Source organism: Panulirus ornatus, chromosome 48, assembly GCF_036320965.1.
Source record: "Panulirus ornatus isolate Po-2019 chromosome 48, ASM3632096v1, whole genome shotgun sequence".
Classification (NCBI taxonomy): domain Eukaryota; kingdom Metazoa; phylum Arthropoda; class Malacostraca; order Decapoda; family Palinuridae; genus Panulirus; species Panulirus ornatus.
Window position 1 is genome coordinate 16,102,916 of NC_092271.1, and position 17,479 is coordinate 16,120,394.

The 17,479-nt window shown below is 40.3% G+C and overlaps 1 protein-coding gene across 1 annotated transcript; it reads left to right on the top strand.

The window, feature by feature from the left end:
- Positions 1 to 1,698: 1,698 nt before the first annotated feature.
- LOC139763982 (glutamate receptor ionotropic, kainate 4-like) lies at positions 1,699 to 13,187 on the top strand. The gene is made up of 9 exons (XM_071690456.1): positions 1,699 to 2,108; positions 3,694 to 3,890; positions 4,454 to 4,579; positions 7,000 to 7,165; positions 9,752 to 9,993; positions 10,641 to 10,825; positions 11,646 to 11,876; positions 12,655 to 12,827; positions 13,184 to 13,187. Exons 1-9 carry the CDS (start codon positions 1,699 to 1,701, stop codon positions 13,185 to 13,187), a joined length of 1,734 nt encoding a protein of 577 aa, XP_071546557.1.
- Positions 13,188 to 17,479: the final 4,292 nt, after the last annotated feature.

A 17,479-nucleotide genomic window follows, 5' to 3' on the forward strand; every position in this document is an offset into this window, starting at 1 on the left:
ATGTGCCACGTCAGGAGGTACAGGTGAGATCTATTCTTCCATCTCTTTTACCGCCATTTGTCACGAACCTCATGAATGTATGAGTATGATTGGTTCAGTTGGTGGGGTATCATTCATGAGTATGTTGGGTTTACTGGTGGGTATCATGAATAATATTTTGGGTTCAGTGGAAGGTATCAACTTATCAAGGTATCATACGTATCATACGTCAGATATACCAAATAGAAAAAAACAAAAACAAAAGGAAAATGCTGTTACTGGAGCAGAGGTTATATGCCAGATGTTCTGGTTTAATATCTGCCAGCAGGTAGCTTTGCAGTAATATCTGAACGCTATGTTAAAAAAAACTGTGGCTTGAACGTCTGGCTTCCGACGTGTGATTCTTTCCAGTGACTGACTGAGTGTACTTTACAGTGACTGAATGTCCGTGTTTCACGATAAATGGCTGTGTAATAAACAGGAGCAGAATATGCAGGAGAAAAATTATTAAGTACGGCACTGCACGCAAGGTTTACTTCTTGTGACTTATATATGTTTCAGTATGTCCAAATATTGTGAGATATAAAAGAGAAGGACATAAAGTTGTTACAATAGTTTTTGATCTAAACAAGACTACATCCATGAAACCCAACAAAGGGTGAGTTGAGATCCGAAAACTAGGGGATTTCCAAACATAATAAGGATTGAAAAGAGTGAGATATGAACAAAACAACAAAATCCAATAAACCTTCTCTTCTGTGTCATCTTTTAAGTGTAGATTAAATGTCGCGCCAGTGTCGGTAATGCCTAGCCATGCATAGCATATTTCTGTCAATTGCACATTGTACCCGCTTGTCTCCGGTGATCATATGTGATTTACTTCGAATTTGATTTTCACAGGATTAAAATGCCATCAGCTCTGCCTTACATCTGTGTGTACGAATGTTATTCGTTTCTACGACGTCTGGGCATGGATAAGTCGCCACATGTATATATACACGAAATTATCTAGTATGAAAACTAAGTATATATATATATATATATATATATATATATATATATATATATATATATATATATATATATATATATATATATATATATATATATATATTAGTGTATGCTGGGAGCAGGTCTTCTCTAATACACATAGAATTGAATACGACAGCATATTTACAGTTGTTAATCTTCTTTCTCATGTTCTCTAATTTTCTCAGTATCATTTTACCATTAGTTGGATGCTCAAACACCAATTTTCCGAAGTTCTCCATATATAGATTTAAGCTTTTGCTTTCACACACGCATCATCAGGAATCCATAAAAAGAAAACCCGAGTCACAAAACCTGAATAAGATAGTAAAACGATTTACTTATACAAGTTTTGTGACGCAGTTTTTCTTTTTTGTAGATTCCTGATGATGCTTCTGTGAAGGAGAAAGATTGAATATATATGTGGATAACTTTGGACAAATGGTGTTTGAGCATCCACCTAATGGTAGAACAATGCTAAGAAAATCAGAGAACATAAGAAAGAAGTAACAACTGTTTTTATGTTGTCGTATTCAAATCTATTTATAACATAAGAAAGAATTAAGAACTGTTTTTATGTTGTCGTATTCATATCTATTTATAACATAAGAAAGAATTAACAACTGTTTTTATGTTGTCGTATTCAAATCTATATATTCTCTTTTCAGTGGTGATTGTTGCATACCTACAATGATACTCATCTTTCCAGACATAGTGATGCCTGTGTCAACATGCTTACATGTCCTGTGGCTCCTGGTGTCCACGGTGGGTATAGAGGATGTGTGTGGCATGGAGGATCAAGTGGTAGGCGTATTAAACGGCCCTGAGAAGCAGGTGGCAGGCGTGGTAGACGACCCCGCAGAGCAAGTGGCAGGCCTGGTAGACGACCCCGAGCAAGAGGGAAGCTTGGTAGACGACCTTGTACAGCAGGTGGCAGGCCTGGTAGACGGCCCCGGGGATCTGGTAGCTGGCCTGGTTGACAGCTTCATGAACCAGGTGGCCGTTGTGGTGAGCCAGGTGGTGAAGCAACACTTGACCAGTTGTCAGCTGGTGCTGGCCACCACAACAGACAACACTTCAGAGTTCTCTTATATTCTCAGGTTAGTAAATGACAGCAGGTTGTAACTGTTTACATATTTGTACGAAAAAGTTTATGTTAAAAATCAGCTTTATAAAGGAATATCTTATCTAAGGCATATATCACGCGAGAAAAGATCTTGTGAGAGTATGCCCTAATTACAGTAGCGATACATGATGTTGGCTCTGTACCAAAATACAATTGCATTCAAGATTTTTCAAGTTTTATCCTATACTACAGTTACTAGTGAGGAAATGTGGCAACTTTACCTGAAATATAGCTTGACAGGAGATTGCCGGGTTAATTTTCAAACTGTAGGTATTGGTCAAAGGCTCCTGGGGTATGACTTGGTCAGTGGCTGGAAGTATGAGGTAATGACAATGTTAACTTAAGTACAGCTACTGGCAAGAGATCATAAAGCTGTGTTCTGGACCAATGCTATTGACACAAGTAGGATGTTTCAGGATGGAATTATAAGAAAAAGATTCTTTTGATGCTTCAGGTGTGATTCATCTTTAATACCGCCTTGGAGAAATCTTGGCACAAATACCCCAGTTGGCTGGCGGGGCATAAGTTTACGTGCTCTTCAGTTCATCCTCCTTTTCTTTAATCGATGAAAATCATCATAGGTTAGCGAGCGAACATTCATTTCCTCGAGTTTAACAAAGTGCTCGTTGGATTATCGGTACAACATATCTGAACATTGTGCTAGCGAAGCATCTGTTACTTCTGCAACGAAAAGGCCAAAGTTTGTGCAACGTATCCAAGTGACACACGTCAGTGACGCTCAGTTGCATCGTGCAGGCGCTGTAGAGAATGAACTATTACACCCACCAAGCCATACATGTGGCCCACGGCAATGATCCAATACTGATTACATATATTTTCAGTCTTCATTAACATATAGAGAACTTTAGGTAGGAATTTACCCAAATACAGAACATTTTTGTGCAATGATGTGTGGCGTTCACATGACCCTTTCAGTACGTTCTAGGTGAAAACCAAGTTGTTGCCTCAGACGACTGGCGGGTGGAGGGGAGGCGAGCACGGTGGTAGACGTGGGATTGCTGTTCTCCCAGGGACAACCAGCACAGCATCACCTCCTCCAGGGGCTCTGGGGCGATGTGAGGTTCTCCTGCCGCGCCCTCATCCTCTATATAGACACCACCAATAACACTCTCCTGTTCAGGTTGATGTGTTTATTTTTTGTGAAATTTTACAAATACATTCTTAAGCAGTACATGAAATTTTGTCTTGAATTGTTTTAATTTACTGAAGAATATGCTGTCAAGTTTAGAAAATTTTCATTGTCACTATACAAAATTTAACGTTACATTCTAAAATTTTACATTATGATGATTTTTACGTCCTCTTTTTAAATCTCTTATTGTTCATTTGTGACCTGAGCTTGTCAACCTAAGACAAGGGCTCCTACAGGGCAGACACCAAGCAAATCTAACTACAACTTCTGCCGACAGTAAATGCTGCATGAATTGTACCGTCTGATTACAATGTTGTCTTTACATAATTGCTCATATAGCAAACCTAAACAATAACACTAATTCCCAAATCTAGAATAAATTGTCTTACAGTATATTCTTTAATAGGTTCCTAGAGTGGTCTAAATTGTGGCTGTGGCCGGAGACGTCCGTAGTGGTGGTGGGTACAAGGACAGGGATGGAGAGCGTCCTCCTTCATTCAAGTCTTCGCAATACCGTCCACTTGCTGTACCTAGCCCTAGAAATACTCCCCCGTCAGCAGTTACCAGTCAACATATGGCTAAGGAAGGGAACCTTACAGCAAGGTAATGTTAGTCAACAGTAAGAGGTGGTTACAAATAGATACCTGCTGACATCCACTGTGTCCCGATGCTGTGAGGCTTAATGTGCGAGTCTCACCCTCTCTACCTGTCTGGGATCGATGCCCAGTAGGTGATCTATGTACTTCCACCCACTATGATCCTACAGATGTACTGGTCCAAGAGGGTCAGGTACCTCCACCCACCCTGATGCCACAAGAAGGCACCCATACGAGAGTGCTAAAGTCAACAAATTCCTCTGTATAATATCTGATTTTAAGACATGTCGAATGCAATGTGTTAAACCATTTTCTGTATTCCATTCAGTGTAACATACATGAGACTGATTTTTAGGATGTTGCCTTAACAAGTGAAGGGTTCTCATTGTAATCTTAGGATGTGCTTATTGGTTAAACTTAAAGCAAAAATGAGACAAGACAAGAGTACTGATAGCCCATATGTACTCAGCTATGCACACATATTTGATAAGAGATTTCGTATTGTATGGCGTTTGAGATGATTCTTATTTACTATATTTTGTCGCTATGAGATTCACATATCTACTTTAGAAGGAAGAGCTCGTGTGGAGGTCTATCGCCGATGTTTGTACTGCAACAGAGGAGAGATGGGCGTCCACAGTGTCCAGCAGTTGAACCTGTCCTCTCGCCTCCACTTGGAACACAACCTCTTCCCTGGTACGTCATCTGCAAAGAATGATTGATCTTATTACTGGAATATACTTTGGTCTAGAGATATGTATGTATCTCTCCATACATTATTCTTCCATGGAACTTCTTAAACTAATCACATTTTGATTTACGATATTCATTTCATAATCATCTAAATTGCTACATCCTTGGTAAATTCTTGTAAAGAACTGTATCACCAGCGAGCCTAATGTCTGGGATAAATAAGCCTTGATTTAGAACCAGACGGCCCGCTGCTCAGAGTGACAGCTGAAAGCACAAATTCCTTCACACTTGCACATGATGTGAGACGCTGAAATGGAAGTGTCTGAGGTGTACACGGTACATTGCAAACGTTCTTGTTCTCACCCCGACGTTCTGGGAGAGTAGCGACTGCCACTCTGACATACTGACAAATGCTCTGTCATAGGCAGAGGGGAAGTGGAAGCAGGTGCACGTTCTCACAAAGCTTCGTGGATTAACCAGACACTCTTACCATAACAACAGTTAAGAGTGTCGGGTTTAGACATGAGATTGCTATCAACGACGGGTACAGGCTCATGTGTGGAACACCTCACAGCCACAATGGAGTTATCACACAGATATATAGGGGAGACTAGGGCTTCAGGCCCCATCAGCCTGGTCTCCCCAATTCCATTTAGACAGGTTTACTTTCCTGGGTCTCCCAGATACAAATTACACGTGCCTTAATAAGCACCTTCTGTATCAGCACAGTAAGGAGCATCAACTCTAAAATAAGGAAGCGTTTCTTTCCCCTTGTGCAAATCTCCTCACGAGACGCTTGCTCCTTGGTATTACACTGGATATATTCAAGGTCTTCATATGCCATATATAGATCAGTCGTCCCATTCAGCGACACTTCTCACACATAGGTTATCTACGGCACAGGGCTACTCATCTAACACTCTGCGTGTCACATCCAAAGCAAAGACGCTTACGATGTTGGTGGGTAACTTAGTTAGACACGATAGTTGGGCTCTTCCCTGGAAGAGTCTGTAGCACAACGGGATTGCTGAACGTTGTGGTGTTACGTAGGCCATGTTGTATGAGAAAAAATGGACATCAGGTATTTGCATGTAGACTTTCACCTACACAGTAACACAGCCGGATACCACACTGGTCCTCAAACACAATCTAAACAAAGGTGCAGCACAAGTCCCACCAATTTCATTCACCAACACACTTTCCTCAGAATAACAGTCTTCCATACCAGGTAGTGACCCTCCCACTACACTGTGACACTCGCCAGAGTTACGTAAAATCCCAACAGACTACTTGTCCTTACTGGACTTAATGAAAGATATTACTACAGTAACATTTACGGCAAATCCGAACATACCTGTCATTATCGACACTACTGTCTCTTATCTACGATATTGTCTTCCATCTGAACATGTTACAGGATATTATGGGCGTCACAATATTCGCCTAAGTAATATGGAATATTGATACATACATGGCCTTACTTTTTACAACAAATAAAGGTTACAGACCCTCCATCTCAGCCAGTAGGATTATCGGGTTACGACTGAAAAGTACTTACGGACGAACGGGAGTGAACATTGGGAGTTTTGTCTGGAACATAATGTCCTTTATCAGTGGGGCTGAACGATCTGCTTTAGCGAGTTGTGTGAAGTTGTCGTTTAGGGATGCAGATATCGACGTCCTTTTCCAAGAGGTATTATAGACCGACCTGGGACGGACTGCTTCTGTTGTAGCATCAAGATAAGATCATGCTGCCACCGATGATAAATCTTACTAAAATTTTGGAAAAACTCGATGTAAGATTGTGTTCTTGCTCTGCTCAAGAATTATCTTGTATACACTTAAGATGGTAATCTTGATGCGAGAGCTGCTCATATATTACAGAGCTTTATATCAAATCTCTATATCGCCATTAGCTACTTGGCCTTATATTGCTTATTTGTGTTGCTGAACTCCCTTACGTACGTATGTGGGGATCAGTGGCGACATTCACATTAGACTGACGACTGTCACTATTTGTACAGCAAACATCATCCAATTTAATGAGGTATTTAACTGGCTGACTTGTCTCATCCATTGTCACCAGTGCCCTGGTAGGCACCCTGCTGAGTTTTCTTGCAAGGACAGAACATATCTGTAAGTTGACTTCTGGAGGGCATCACTAACAGTTTAGGGAGAGCTACAAGGGAGCTGGGTACCAGTCCACATTTTTTCCTGCTGTTAGCTGGGCCATCTTGTGTGAGAATGTAATCATATAACTTGCTACTGTCATTGATCGAGTGATAACAAGCGCTTTCTTTCAGAGAATTGCGAAGAAACACTTCATGTTTCATATCTGCTCTACCATTATTGTTTAAGAAAATTATCACATAATAATCGCAGTAAACAGTCATTTCTTGCATGTTTTCTGATAAATACTCCAGATAGACCTGAGAACTTCATGGGACACACTCTCAAGATAGTAGCGCTACCGTACTTCCCATACATCGCCTATGAGAAGAACAGCGAGGACCCTGACGGCCCCGTATCGCCACGAGACGCCCTAGACATCCGCATGATGGACACCATCGCTGCTCAGCTTAACCTCACGTATGTGAAGTTGTTTTGACTATCTTGTTTCACCTCTTTTTTCCGTGTCCTTTTCAGTATCTGTCCATACATTAAAATTTCTTTCATTCTCTCTCTCTCTCTCTCTCTCTCTCTCTCTCTCTCTCTCTCTCTCTCTCTCTCTCTCTCTCTCTCTCTCTCTCTCTCTCTCTCTCTCTCTTATATATATATATATATATATATATATATATATATATATATATATATATATATATATATATATATATATATATATATATATATATATAGTGACCCTCCTACTACACTGTGACACTCGCCAGTGTTACGTAAAATCCCAACAGATCACTTGTCCTTACTGGACTTAATCAAAGGGGAGTGGGTGAGGAACAGGATGTACTTAGGGAAGCAGTGATGGCATGCGCAAGAGGTGCATGTAGCATGATAAAGGTGGGAGGTGGGCAGATTAGAAAAAACAGTAATTAGTAGGATGAAGAAATGAAGTTGTTACTGAAAGAGAAAAGAGAGTCGTTTGGACAATACTTGCCAGGAAAGAGAGCAATGACTGGGAGATGTATAAGAGAAAGTAACAGGAGGTCAAGAGGAAGGTGCAAGGTTTGAAAAATAGGGCAAATGAAAGCTGGGGTTGAGAGAATATCATCAAAATCTAAGGAGAATAAAAAGATGTTTTGGAATGAGGTGAATAACGTGCGAAAGACACGACAACACATGGGAACATCGGTAAAGGGGGTAAAAGGGAAGTGATAACAGGCAGTGATGAAGTGAGGAGGAGATGGAGTGAGTATTTTGAAGGTTTGTTGAATATGTTTGATGACAGAGTGGCAGATGCAGTGTGTTTTGGTCGGGGTTATGTGCGATTTGAGAGAGTCTTGGAGAGTGGTTTGGTGAAGAGAGGAGGCGGAGAAGGCCTTTCGGACAACGAAATCCGGCAACGCGGCAGGTTTGGATGGTATTGCAATTGAATTTATCAAGAAAGTGGGTGAGTTCGTTGTTGATTGGTTGGTAAGGATATTCAGTGCATGTATGGATCATGGTGAGGTGCCTGAGGATTGGTGGAATGCATGTATAGTGCCACTGTACAAAGGCAAATAGGTTAAAGGTGAGTGTTCAAACAACACAGGCAGAAGTTCGTTGAGTATTCCTTGAAAATTGTATGGGAGGGTATTGATTGAGAGGGTGAAGGCATTCACAGAGCATCAGACTGGGGAGGAGGAGGAGTGTGGATTCAGAATTGGTAGAGGATTTGTGGTTCAGGTGTTTGCTTTGAAGAATGTGTGTAAGAAATACTTCAAAAAAGTAGATGGATTTGTATGTAGCATTTATGGGTTTGGAGAAGGCATATGATATGGTTGATATAAACGTTTATTGTAAGATTTAAGAGAATATCGTGTGATAGGTAAGGTGCTAGAAGCAGTGAGAATGCATGTATAGTGCCACTGTACAGGGGCAAAGAGGATAAAGATGAGTGTTCAAAGTACACAGGCATAGGTTTGTTGAGTATTCCTGGAAAATTGTATGGGAGGGAATTGATTGAGAGGGTGAAGGCATTTACAGAGCATCAGACTAGGTAGGAGGAGTGTGGATTCAGAAGTGGTAGAGGATGTGTGGATCAGGTGTTTGCTTTGAAGAATGTATGTGAGAAATACTTCGAAAAACAAATGGATTTGTATGTAGCATTTATGGATCTGGAGAAGGCATATGATATGGGTGACATATCCCTGGGGATAGGGGAGAAAGAATACTTCCTACGTATTCCCTGCGTGTAGTAGAAGGCGACTTAAAGGGGAGGGAGTGGGGGGCTGAAAATCCTCCCCTCTCTCGTTTCTTTTTTTTTTTCAATTTTCCAAAAGAAGAAACAGAGAAGGGGGCCAGGTGAGGATATTCCCTCAAAGGCCCAGTCCTCTGTTGTTAACGCTAACCCGCTATATTTTTTTTTTTTTTTTTCCAAAAGAAGGAACAGAGGAGAGGTCCAGGTGAGGATATTCCCTCAAAGGCCCAGTCCTCTGTTCTTAACGCTACCTCGCTATCGCGGGAAATAGCGAATAGTATGAAAAAAAAAAAAAAAAAAAAAAAAATATATATATATATATATATATATATATATATATATATATATATATATATATATATATATATATATATATATATATATATATATATATATATATATATATATATATATATATATATATATATATATATATATATATATATATATATATATATATATATATGTATTATGTGAATACCTGCCTATTTTCTATGGAGTTTCTGCAGCACTTAGGAAGTTGGCCACACGTCATGTGTGATGATTTATAATGTGACTATCTTGGGTGAGTGTTGGGAAATTGAAGAGCAAGTCTTCGATGTCTTCATTGTGCTAGTCGCATCTTATGCACGAGGAGGATTGTGATTATACAGTTTTGTCTTGTTGGAGTGGTACTGAAATTGAAGTAGTTTTGTTTCATCGTGCAGGTGTTGAATATATGTGTTATTCAGATGGTTATTGTCCCAAATGTTTTGTTTTCGTGGTTCGCATCTTTGTTATATTGGCTAGTATAGGATGCTGCTGATACTATTGGATCTCAGGTACGAGATCCGGGAACCATCAGATGGCAAGTGGGGTGTACCATTGACCAACGGCAGCTGGACGGGCATCGTCGGAACCCTCCAGCACCAGCAGGCGGACCTTAGCCTAGACCTGACGGAGACAGCATCACGGACGGAGGTCATATCCTTCACCAGGGTATACACTCATGATCCAATGATTATAGTGTCACTAAAGCCTGGTCGTCTGCCACGACATCTGGCTCTTATAAGACCATTTACAGGTTAGTCTACATTTGTGTTGTAATGGTTTACAATTTTGATCATAGTTAACATTAGAGACGCAGTGTTGTTATCTGAGAAGAGAATTCAAAATGTCCACATTTTGTTGATGCTAGTTTGGAATATGATAGCGGGGATATTAAGTGTATCTTTATCATCTACACTAAACAAAATTAGTATCTTGAAAAAGTTGGACAGACCTTGAAAAGAAAGTGAAGCTACTTTTTCAGAAAAAGGTTTATATGATAAAGCTTGTACTTTTGGGAAAAATACTAAGGACTGTCATCTTTCCATGTTCTATGCTTTGCAAATACTCAGGTTGTGTTTTTCGTAAAATGGAATGTATGGAGATAGATGAAGTCTCAATGTTGTGGTCAGCGAGAGAGACGGTTAATGTTCATGTCGTTGTAACATTATAATGTATCATGTAGTGGTACAAAGACTGAACCGAAAGTAAAACTTCCTACTTTTGGAATAATCGATTCATTTGCAACGCTAGAAATACACATGAAGTTATCTTTTCAAACAGGATATACAAACATCTAACCGATAACAGAAGTGAGTTATCTTTATTTTTTTTTTGCATTTGATCACGTACACTAGATATTACCGCTATATCCCCTTATGTACTGCAAAAATTTCTTTCCAGGAGAACTCTGGGTGTTGATTGCTGCATGTACATTTGTCTTTGGTGTCGTGTTGTGGTTGCTACAGAGGGTGTGGTCATCGTTGTCGGGTGAGCGTAACCCAAGGCTGGCCTCCACCATCTTCTACAGCTGGGGAGTGTTGCTAGAGGACCCGCCCACACACCCTCCTGCTAATGTCTCTGGCCGGGTAGGAATATTGTCATCCTTTATCTGTTGCTGTGTAAATTCCATTCTGTTACCCTCCCTCACTGTTGAATGATATCATTAGATAGAATATCTGAGGCGGAATTAAAGCATAATGATATCATGTCTAACGATAAACTATTATGAAATATTGTGCTTTACAACCAAAGAGGAATTTAATGTTCAGACACCATGCATTTTTTACTTTTGAGTTTAGAGGTCAAGGTTGGGATAAAATTACCTACGTTTCACTCATTTTGCAGGATGATATTTTTCATGCTGTCAGCTTCCCTTGTGAATGTCCCATTAGAGTTTAAGCTCCCTTACCAAAGGCCTAACGGGGGGAGAAGCTGAGGATGACCTGGCTAAATCATAAGGAGAAAACGCAGAAGATATGTGTGAGGATGTGGGGAAGACCTGGATAAACCCTTAGGAAGACCCGGATAAAACCTAGCTTATTCTAGGAATTGATCTATTGAGCAGCCCTAAGGGGAAGATGAACACCCGTGTCGGGTGTGGGCCGATTTTCGCGCCCAGCATTCGTACTCATGCAGCCCAGACCTAGGACTCACTAGCACTAACGTATGGTCAATGCGTGTGTGTGTGTGTGTGTGTGTGTGTGTGTGTGTGTGTGTGTGTGTGTGTAAAGAAATCAACTATTTCATACAAAAAGAATACAGAAAGGTTTTTGTTTTTTGAAAATGTTGATCAGTCTTTACCCACTTTACTTACTATATAGTTACAAGTACCTTCGAAAATGATGCGCACTATGATAGGCTACCAAGATCTATGTTTGTTGAAGAAAATTTTCCTGTATTCTGCAGATGTTGGTGGGGTTTTGGTTCCTGTCATGTATGGTCATCGGAACAGCCTATCGCTCGTCCCTCATTGCACACCTTGCAGTCCAGTACAACTTTCTACCCATCAGCTCCTTCGAAGATCTTCTTGGTCGAGATGGCTGGTCTTGGGGTACTAGAAAGTTGACGGGAACGGATTTTCTCTACTTTAACCAGAGCACTGATCCTGTTGTTCAAGAAATAAACAGAAAGATGCAGGTAAATAAAGTATATAGATTTTCAGATATTTTTGTATCAAACTTTCTATAAAGCTTTTGCAGAAAGTAGGTAAGATAGTCCTTTGTCAACTTTGTGGTTTGGATTACATTCCTGTTCAAGAGATACGCCTCTAAACAATTTGTTCAGTAACTTGGGATACACGATTGATTCCTACGGTGGGAATTTCCAGTGCTTAACCTGATTTATGAACATGATGGTAATGAAGTGCATCAACAAGTCATCTGTAAGGTAAAGATATATTGTGTTTTAAAGAAGCTCGAGTTAAGGTATGTTATCATTTTATGAAGTCCAGGCTGCGTGTCTCCACTACTGTCAGCTTAATAAGATGACGAAAAGGGTCTCTCATCTCCCTCACCTTGAAAGTTTGCTCTGAGTAACAACATTTTGTACTGCTCTCTCCTCACTGACAGACCCGCTCTCAGTGGTGGCCTATTTAGTCTTCATATCCGACACAGACCACCACTTTAAGCCGTACTGGTCTGTGCCGGACAGTCCGTTATATAGGATCTTTTTTATATTTTCTGGAAAGTGGTGTACCTGAAATGTGTTCATATTGTGTTCTTTATTTATATATAACATTTTTACCAAGTCTGAAGTAAATCTTGAACACTGCTTTGCAGTTATAGATTTCGATCGCATTTATAGTTATATAGATAAATAGATCGTCACAACATTGTGACATTATAGTAAGATTCCTTTGTATGCAGAGTATCATTTTGTGTCGATCTGACGTAATGATGTAAGATTCTGGTTTCAGGTGCTTGGCATAGAACACGGGATGGAACGGGTGCTTGCTGGAGGCTTCTCATACATCCTCCAGAAGAAAAAGTTCCAGATTAAAGTTGAACACGACGACAGATACAGCAACACTCCTCTCCATCTGGGCTCCACCGAATATCCCATTTTTGGAGGCAATGCATGGGGTGTTAGGTAAGCATATCATTGCGTCATCTTAAACTTGATGATGTATGATTTTGTTGACGTTTTCTTTTCTCTCTAAAGTAGCTACCTTTGCTAACTTAACCACTTAGCATAAAATTTCCAATCGTGGAATAGCACTTATATGATTCCAGTCAATACTTTCATGACAGAACCGTCAGTGACATGAGACTGATTGTTAATCATTAGCGAGTAGATCCAGAATTTGTTTAATGTTGAAGACTTTTGTTTTGTTAGCCATAAAGCGCATGATGGCCAAATTATGGTGGAGGAAAGCGCCAAACAAGTACTTTCATCAGTGATCCGTCATTTAGATGAAAATTTGTGATTATGTGTATGAATTCCAGCTAGATGTTGGTAGAATGGAATGGTAGCTACCATGTGGCTACCATTTTACTGTGTGTAGTTGGTACCGTTTTGTTCAGTGGACGTGATGACCAATCACTCTGATGATGTTTGCAGACTTACGAGGATGAAAGCAAATGATGGTTCTTGAGTGGTTTGTATTCATGAGGGAGGTCAATAGTTCTCGTATAATGTTACTTCTGAAGAAATTACGTAGTAGGGTTAATATGGACAGTGTCCACTCACATCTGCGCCACAGTAATGTCGGATGCAGTCGTCTGTAGTCTTATCCTGAGTTTGCCGTGCTTGTCGCTTCTCCTGATTTCCTGTAGCACTGTAGAACTATAGATCTGGGGTAAACATCTGTGCATATATATCAGAACTGAAACATCACTTTAGAACTACAGTCTTTCCCCTTGCAGGGATATTCAATCACCTGTTCCAAATATATTCATTCTACGTGTTCTGATGACAAATCCTGCTTTAAGTATGCAAGTTTACATTACTTGCTAGCTTTCTAATTTTCCTATAGCAATATAGCACAATAGCAATACTCACTCATCGGGAAAGAGGTGATCTCACACAAGAATCAAACTGAAAACAATATGGAAACGCTGCCCTTAGGTTTTAACTCCTCTTGCATAATACCTTTCTTAGCTGGCCTGGGCTTCCTAAATCTTATCTCCAAGTTTTCACTAGAGAAACTCTTTCTGCCTAGCATTATGTTCTTTGCTGGCTGCCCCATATGCTCCACAGGTACCTCTGCCTTTTATTGCCTGAAGAATAGGTCGCTGCTTTTGCTTCTTTCGAAAAAAAAGAAAAACACGTTGTTTTCAGTAACTTGAAGGGTGATAAAAAATCAAGGAACAGCGTGAGTGTGTTTAAATCAGTATGTCGACATTTTCTAACGATAGGCAATGGGTATGTTTGAAGGAATAGTGGTTCCAACAATGTTGTATGGTTGCGAGGCGTGGGCTATGGATAGAGTTGTGCGCAGGAGGGTGGATGTGCTGGAAATGAGATGTTTGAGGACAATATGTGGTGTGAGGTGGTTTGATCGAGTAAGTAATGTAAGGGTAAGAGAGATGTGTGGAAACAAAAAGATCGTGGTTGAGAGAGCAGAAGAGTGTGTTTTGAAATGGTTTGGTCACATGGAGAGAATGAGTGAGGAAAGATTGACCAAGAGGATATATGTGTCGGGGGTGGAGGGAACGAGAAGTGGGAGACCAAATTGGAGGTGGAAAGATGGAGTGAAAAAGATTTTGAGTGATCGGGGCCTGAACATGCAGGAGGGTGAAAGGTGGGCAAGGAATAGAGTGAATTGGATCGATGTGGTATACCGGGGTCGACGTGCTGTCAGTGGATTGAATCAGGGCATGTTAAGCGTCTGGGGTAAACCATGGAAAGTTCTGTGTGGCCTTTGCCGGCTTTCATCTTCCGCAAAGCTTTTACTACCTCTTCTCTGTTTACCAAATCATTCTCCCTAACCCTCTCACTTTGCACACCACCTCGAGCGAAGCACCCTATATCTGCCACTCTATCATCAAACACATTAACAAACCTTCAAAATACTCACTCCATCTCCTTCTCAGATCACCACTACTTGTTATCGCCTCCCGCCTGCTACGCAGGGGTCTCGGGTTCGAGTTCCTTTCCACAAAATATTTTCCAGACGAGGCGCGCCATTCATTGACCAGATCAGAGGTATGAAGCAGCGAATGATAGAGGCGGGACTGATCACGTACTGGCTGGATGACGTTCTGAGAGAGAGAGTTGTCAGTACCAAGGGACCGAGCAAGACAGTCTCCTCTGAGGTGAGATATTCAGCTCTTGTGCAGAGTGAGAATAATGATAACTGCTCTTCGACTTACAACGGACATATATCTTCAGATTTATTCAGGCATTGGATATACATCATTAACAGGATCATATTTTGCATGAAGATGCAGTGGCTTTTCTTTGTCTTTTAAAGAGAATCTATTTTCTTGCAGCTATGTAACATAAGACTATCGCATTTTCGACGTACTTGCTTTGTCTTAATCCTGAGTCATAATGTATAACTTATCAGTGGTAATATATATATATATATATATATATATATATATATATATATATATATATATATATATATATATATATATATATATATATATATATATATATCGTGTACAGGATGAAGAGCGTCAAGTGGTACTGGGACTGGATCATCTACAGGGAGCATTTTACCTGCTGCTGCTGGGCTACATCATTGCCTTCTTCAGCTTGCTGGGGGAGATCCTGGCTCGCTCCTGCCATTTTCTCCTCCACAGTCAGTAGTCGCACCTGCTGGAAGCCAGGTTCTTTCACTAACCACAAAGATCTTACCATGCCCACAACCATGGTACAGGAGGAGAGGTATTAAGTTGTGCTGAGCCTAGCCACTCGTACACCAAGAACTTCGACGTGTCCTGCAAATGTTAATTAACAGTGGATATCTAAATACTGAATTTGATACCATTGTGAACAACATGCTAGAGCAACATCTCGCGGTAAATAGACAACCTCAACATGACAGCATTGATGTTTACTACAGTAACACATTTACGACAACATATCGAAAGGACGAGATTGTCGTGTGAGATAATGTGGCTAGAAACTGCAAAGCAATTGATGAAGACAAGGATATCAGTATAATAATATACTGCAACAATCCGGAAACATGTTCGCTCGTCATGAACAACAATATGGTGGGTCGCTTATGGACGTTTGAATTCTATCGATGTGGCATATGAGCATCGCTTCAGTTACAAGAAGGTGGAATCAGACAAGATCATGAACAAAAGCGTGGAACGATACTAACGAGGGAGATTATGGTGAATAACACCAAAATCATTACTAGTTGCTGTGATCGGAGGAAGCTGCAGATATTAGAAACCATTCACTTGAGAGAGAAAGCACCTGTCATCAATATCCAAACAAACATGACCACCGCCATACAGTATGCTCTTTGATGGCCTGCCACTAGGACGTAGACATAATGCCTTTTTAGTACGGATGGGACAAGTTATTGACCTGCCTTAAGCTACCAAGTCCGCCATTTCTGGTCAGGAGGAACGCGGTCCTACTTAATGTATTTAGTGATAGAGTTTCTAAATTCCTACCTCGTTTATATTGTTCTACTGTGTTTCCTCAACTGCAACTTTGTTTCCATATGTTGTATCTAGAGTGTAATTCCTACTAAACTTCATGATGTTCATTTGTTTCGCTTTTAGTATTATCCCTTACTTTTATGTGCTATTTACATATATCCAAGTTTTGTGACGCAGTATGTTATCTTTTTGTAGATTCCTGATGATGCCCATGTGAAGGCGAGAGCTTGATTGAAATGAATGGTTAACTTTGGACAACTTGTGTTTGAACACCCACCTTATGGTAAAATAACATTGAGAGAATTAGAGAACATAAGATAGAAGATTAATAAATGAATTTACTGTTCTATAACTCTAGGATTGTTTGCGCCTGATGATAAAAAAGAATTATTTATCAGACAAAATTATATGAACTATTGAAATGCGATTTCACCTTCATAACTACCATCACGGACTAGAGTGATCTACATATCAATATGTATGTTGATATGGTTCTCAGCGAATGACGGTTTGCGGCAGGGGTGCGTGATGTCTCCATGGTTGTTTAATTTGTTTATGGATGGGGTGGTTAGGGAGGTAAATGCAAGAGTTTTGGAGAGAGGGGCAAGTATGCAGTCTGTTGTGGATGAAAGGGCTTGGGAAGTGTGTCAGTTGTTTTTCGCTGATGGATGATTCGGGTGAGAAACTGCAGAAGCTGGTGACTGAGTTTGGTAAAGTGTGTGAAAGAAGAAATCTGAGAGTAAATGTGGATAAGAGCTGTTTTTCATTTGTGGCAGGGTGGCGACGGGAAGTGATAAAGGCAACAAGTATGAATATGTACATGTTTTTTTGGGAAAGAGTTTACGCTTGCGTTGCTTCGTCGTCTTTACTCTGTATATATGTACCATATTGTTATTCCTATGTATGAACACACACACACACACACACACGCACGCGCGCGCGCCCGCGCGTTCGATATCTGAGTAGAAAGGAGCGGGACAGTGTGGGCATTGAAATAGTGGCGACAACACCACAAACTGCGGTAGTAGAAAGTGAGTACTGAATATCTCATAAAAATCTTATCGAATATTATCATTATCATTATCATTATAAATTCTTGGTAAAGTGGGTCAAGTTAGTAAGGCTCATCCCCATTGTATTTTCATTTTGCTCATGATCATTATTCACCAT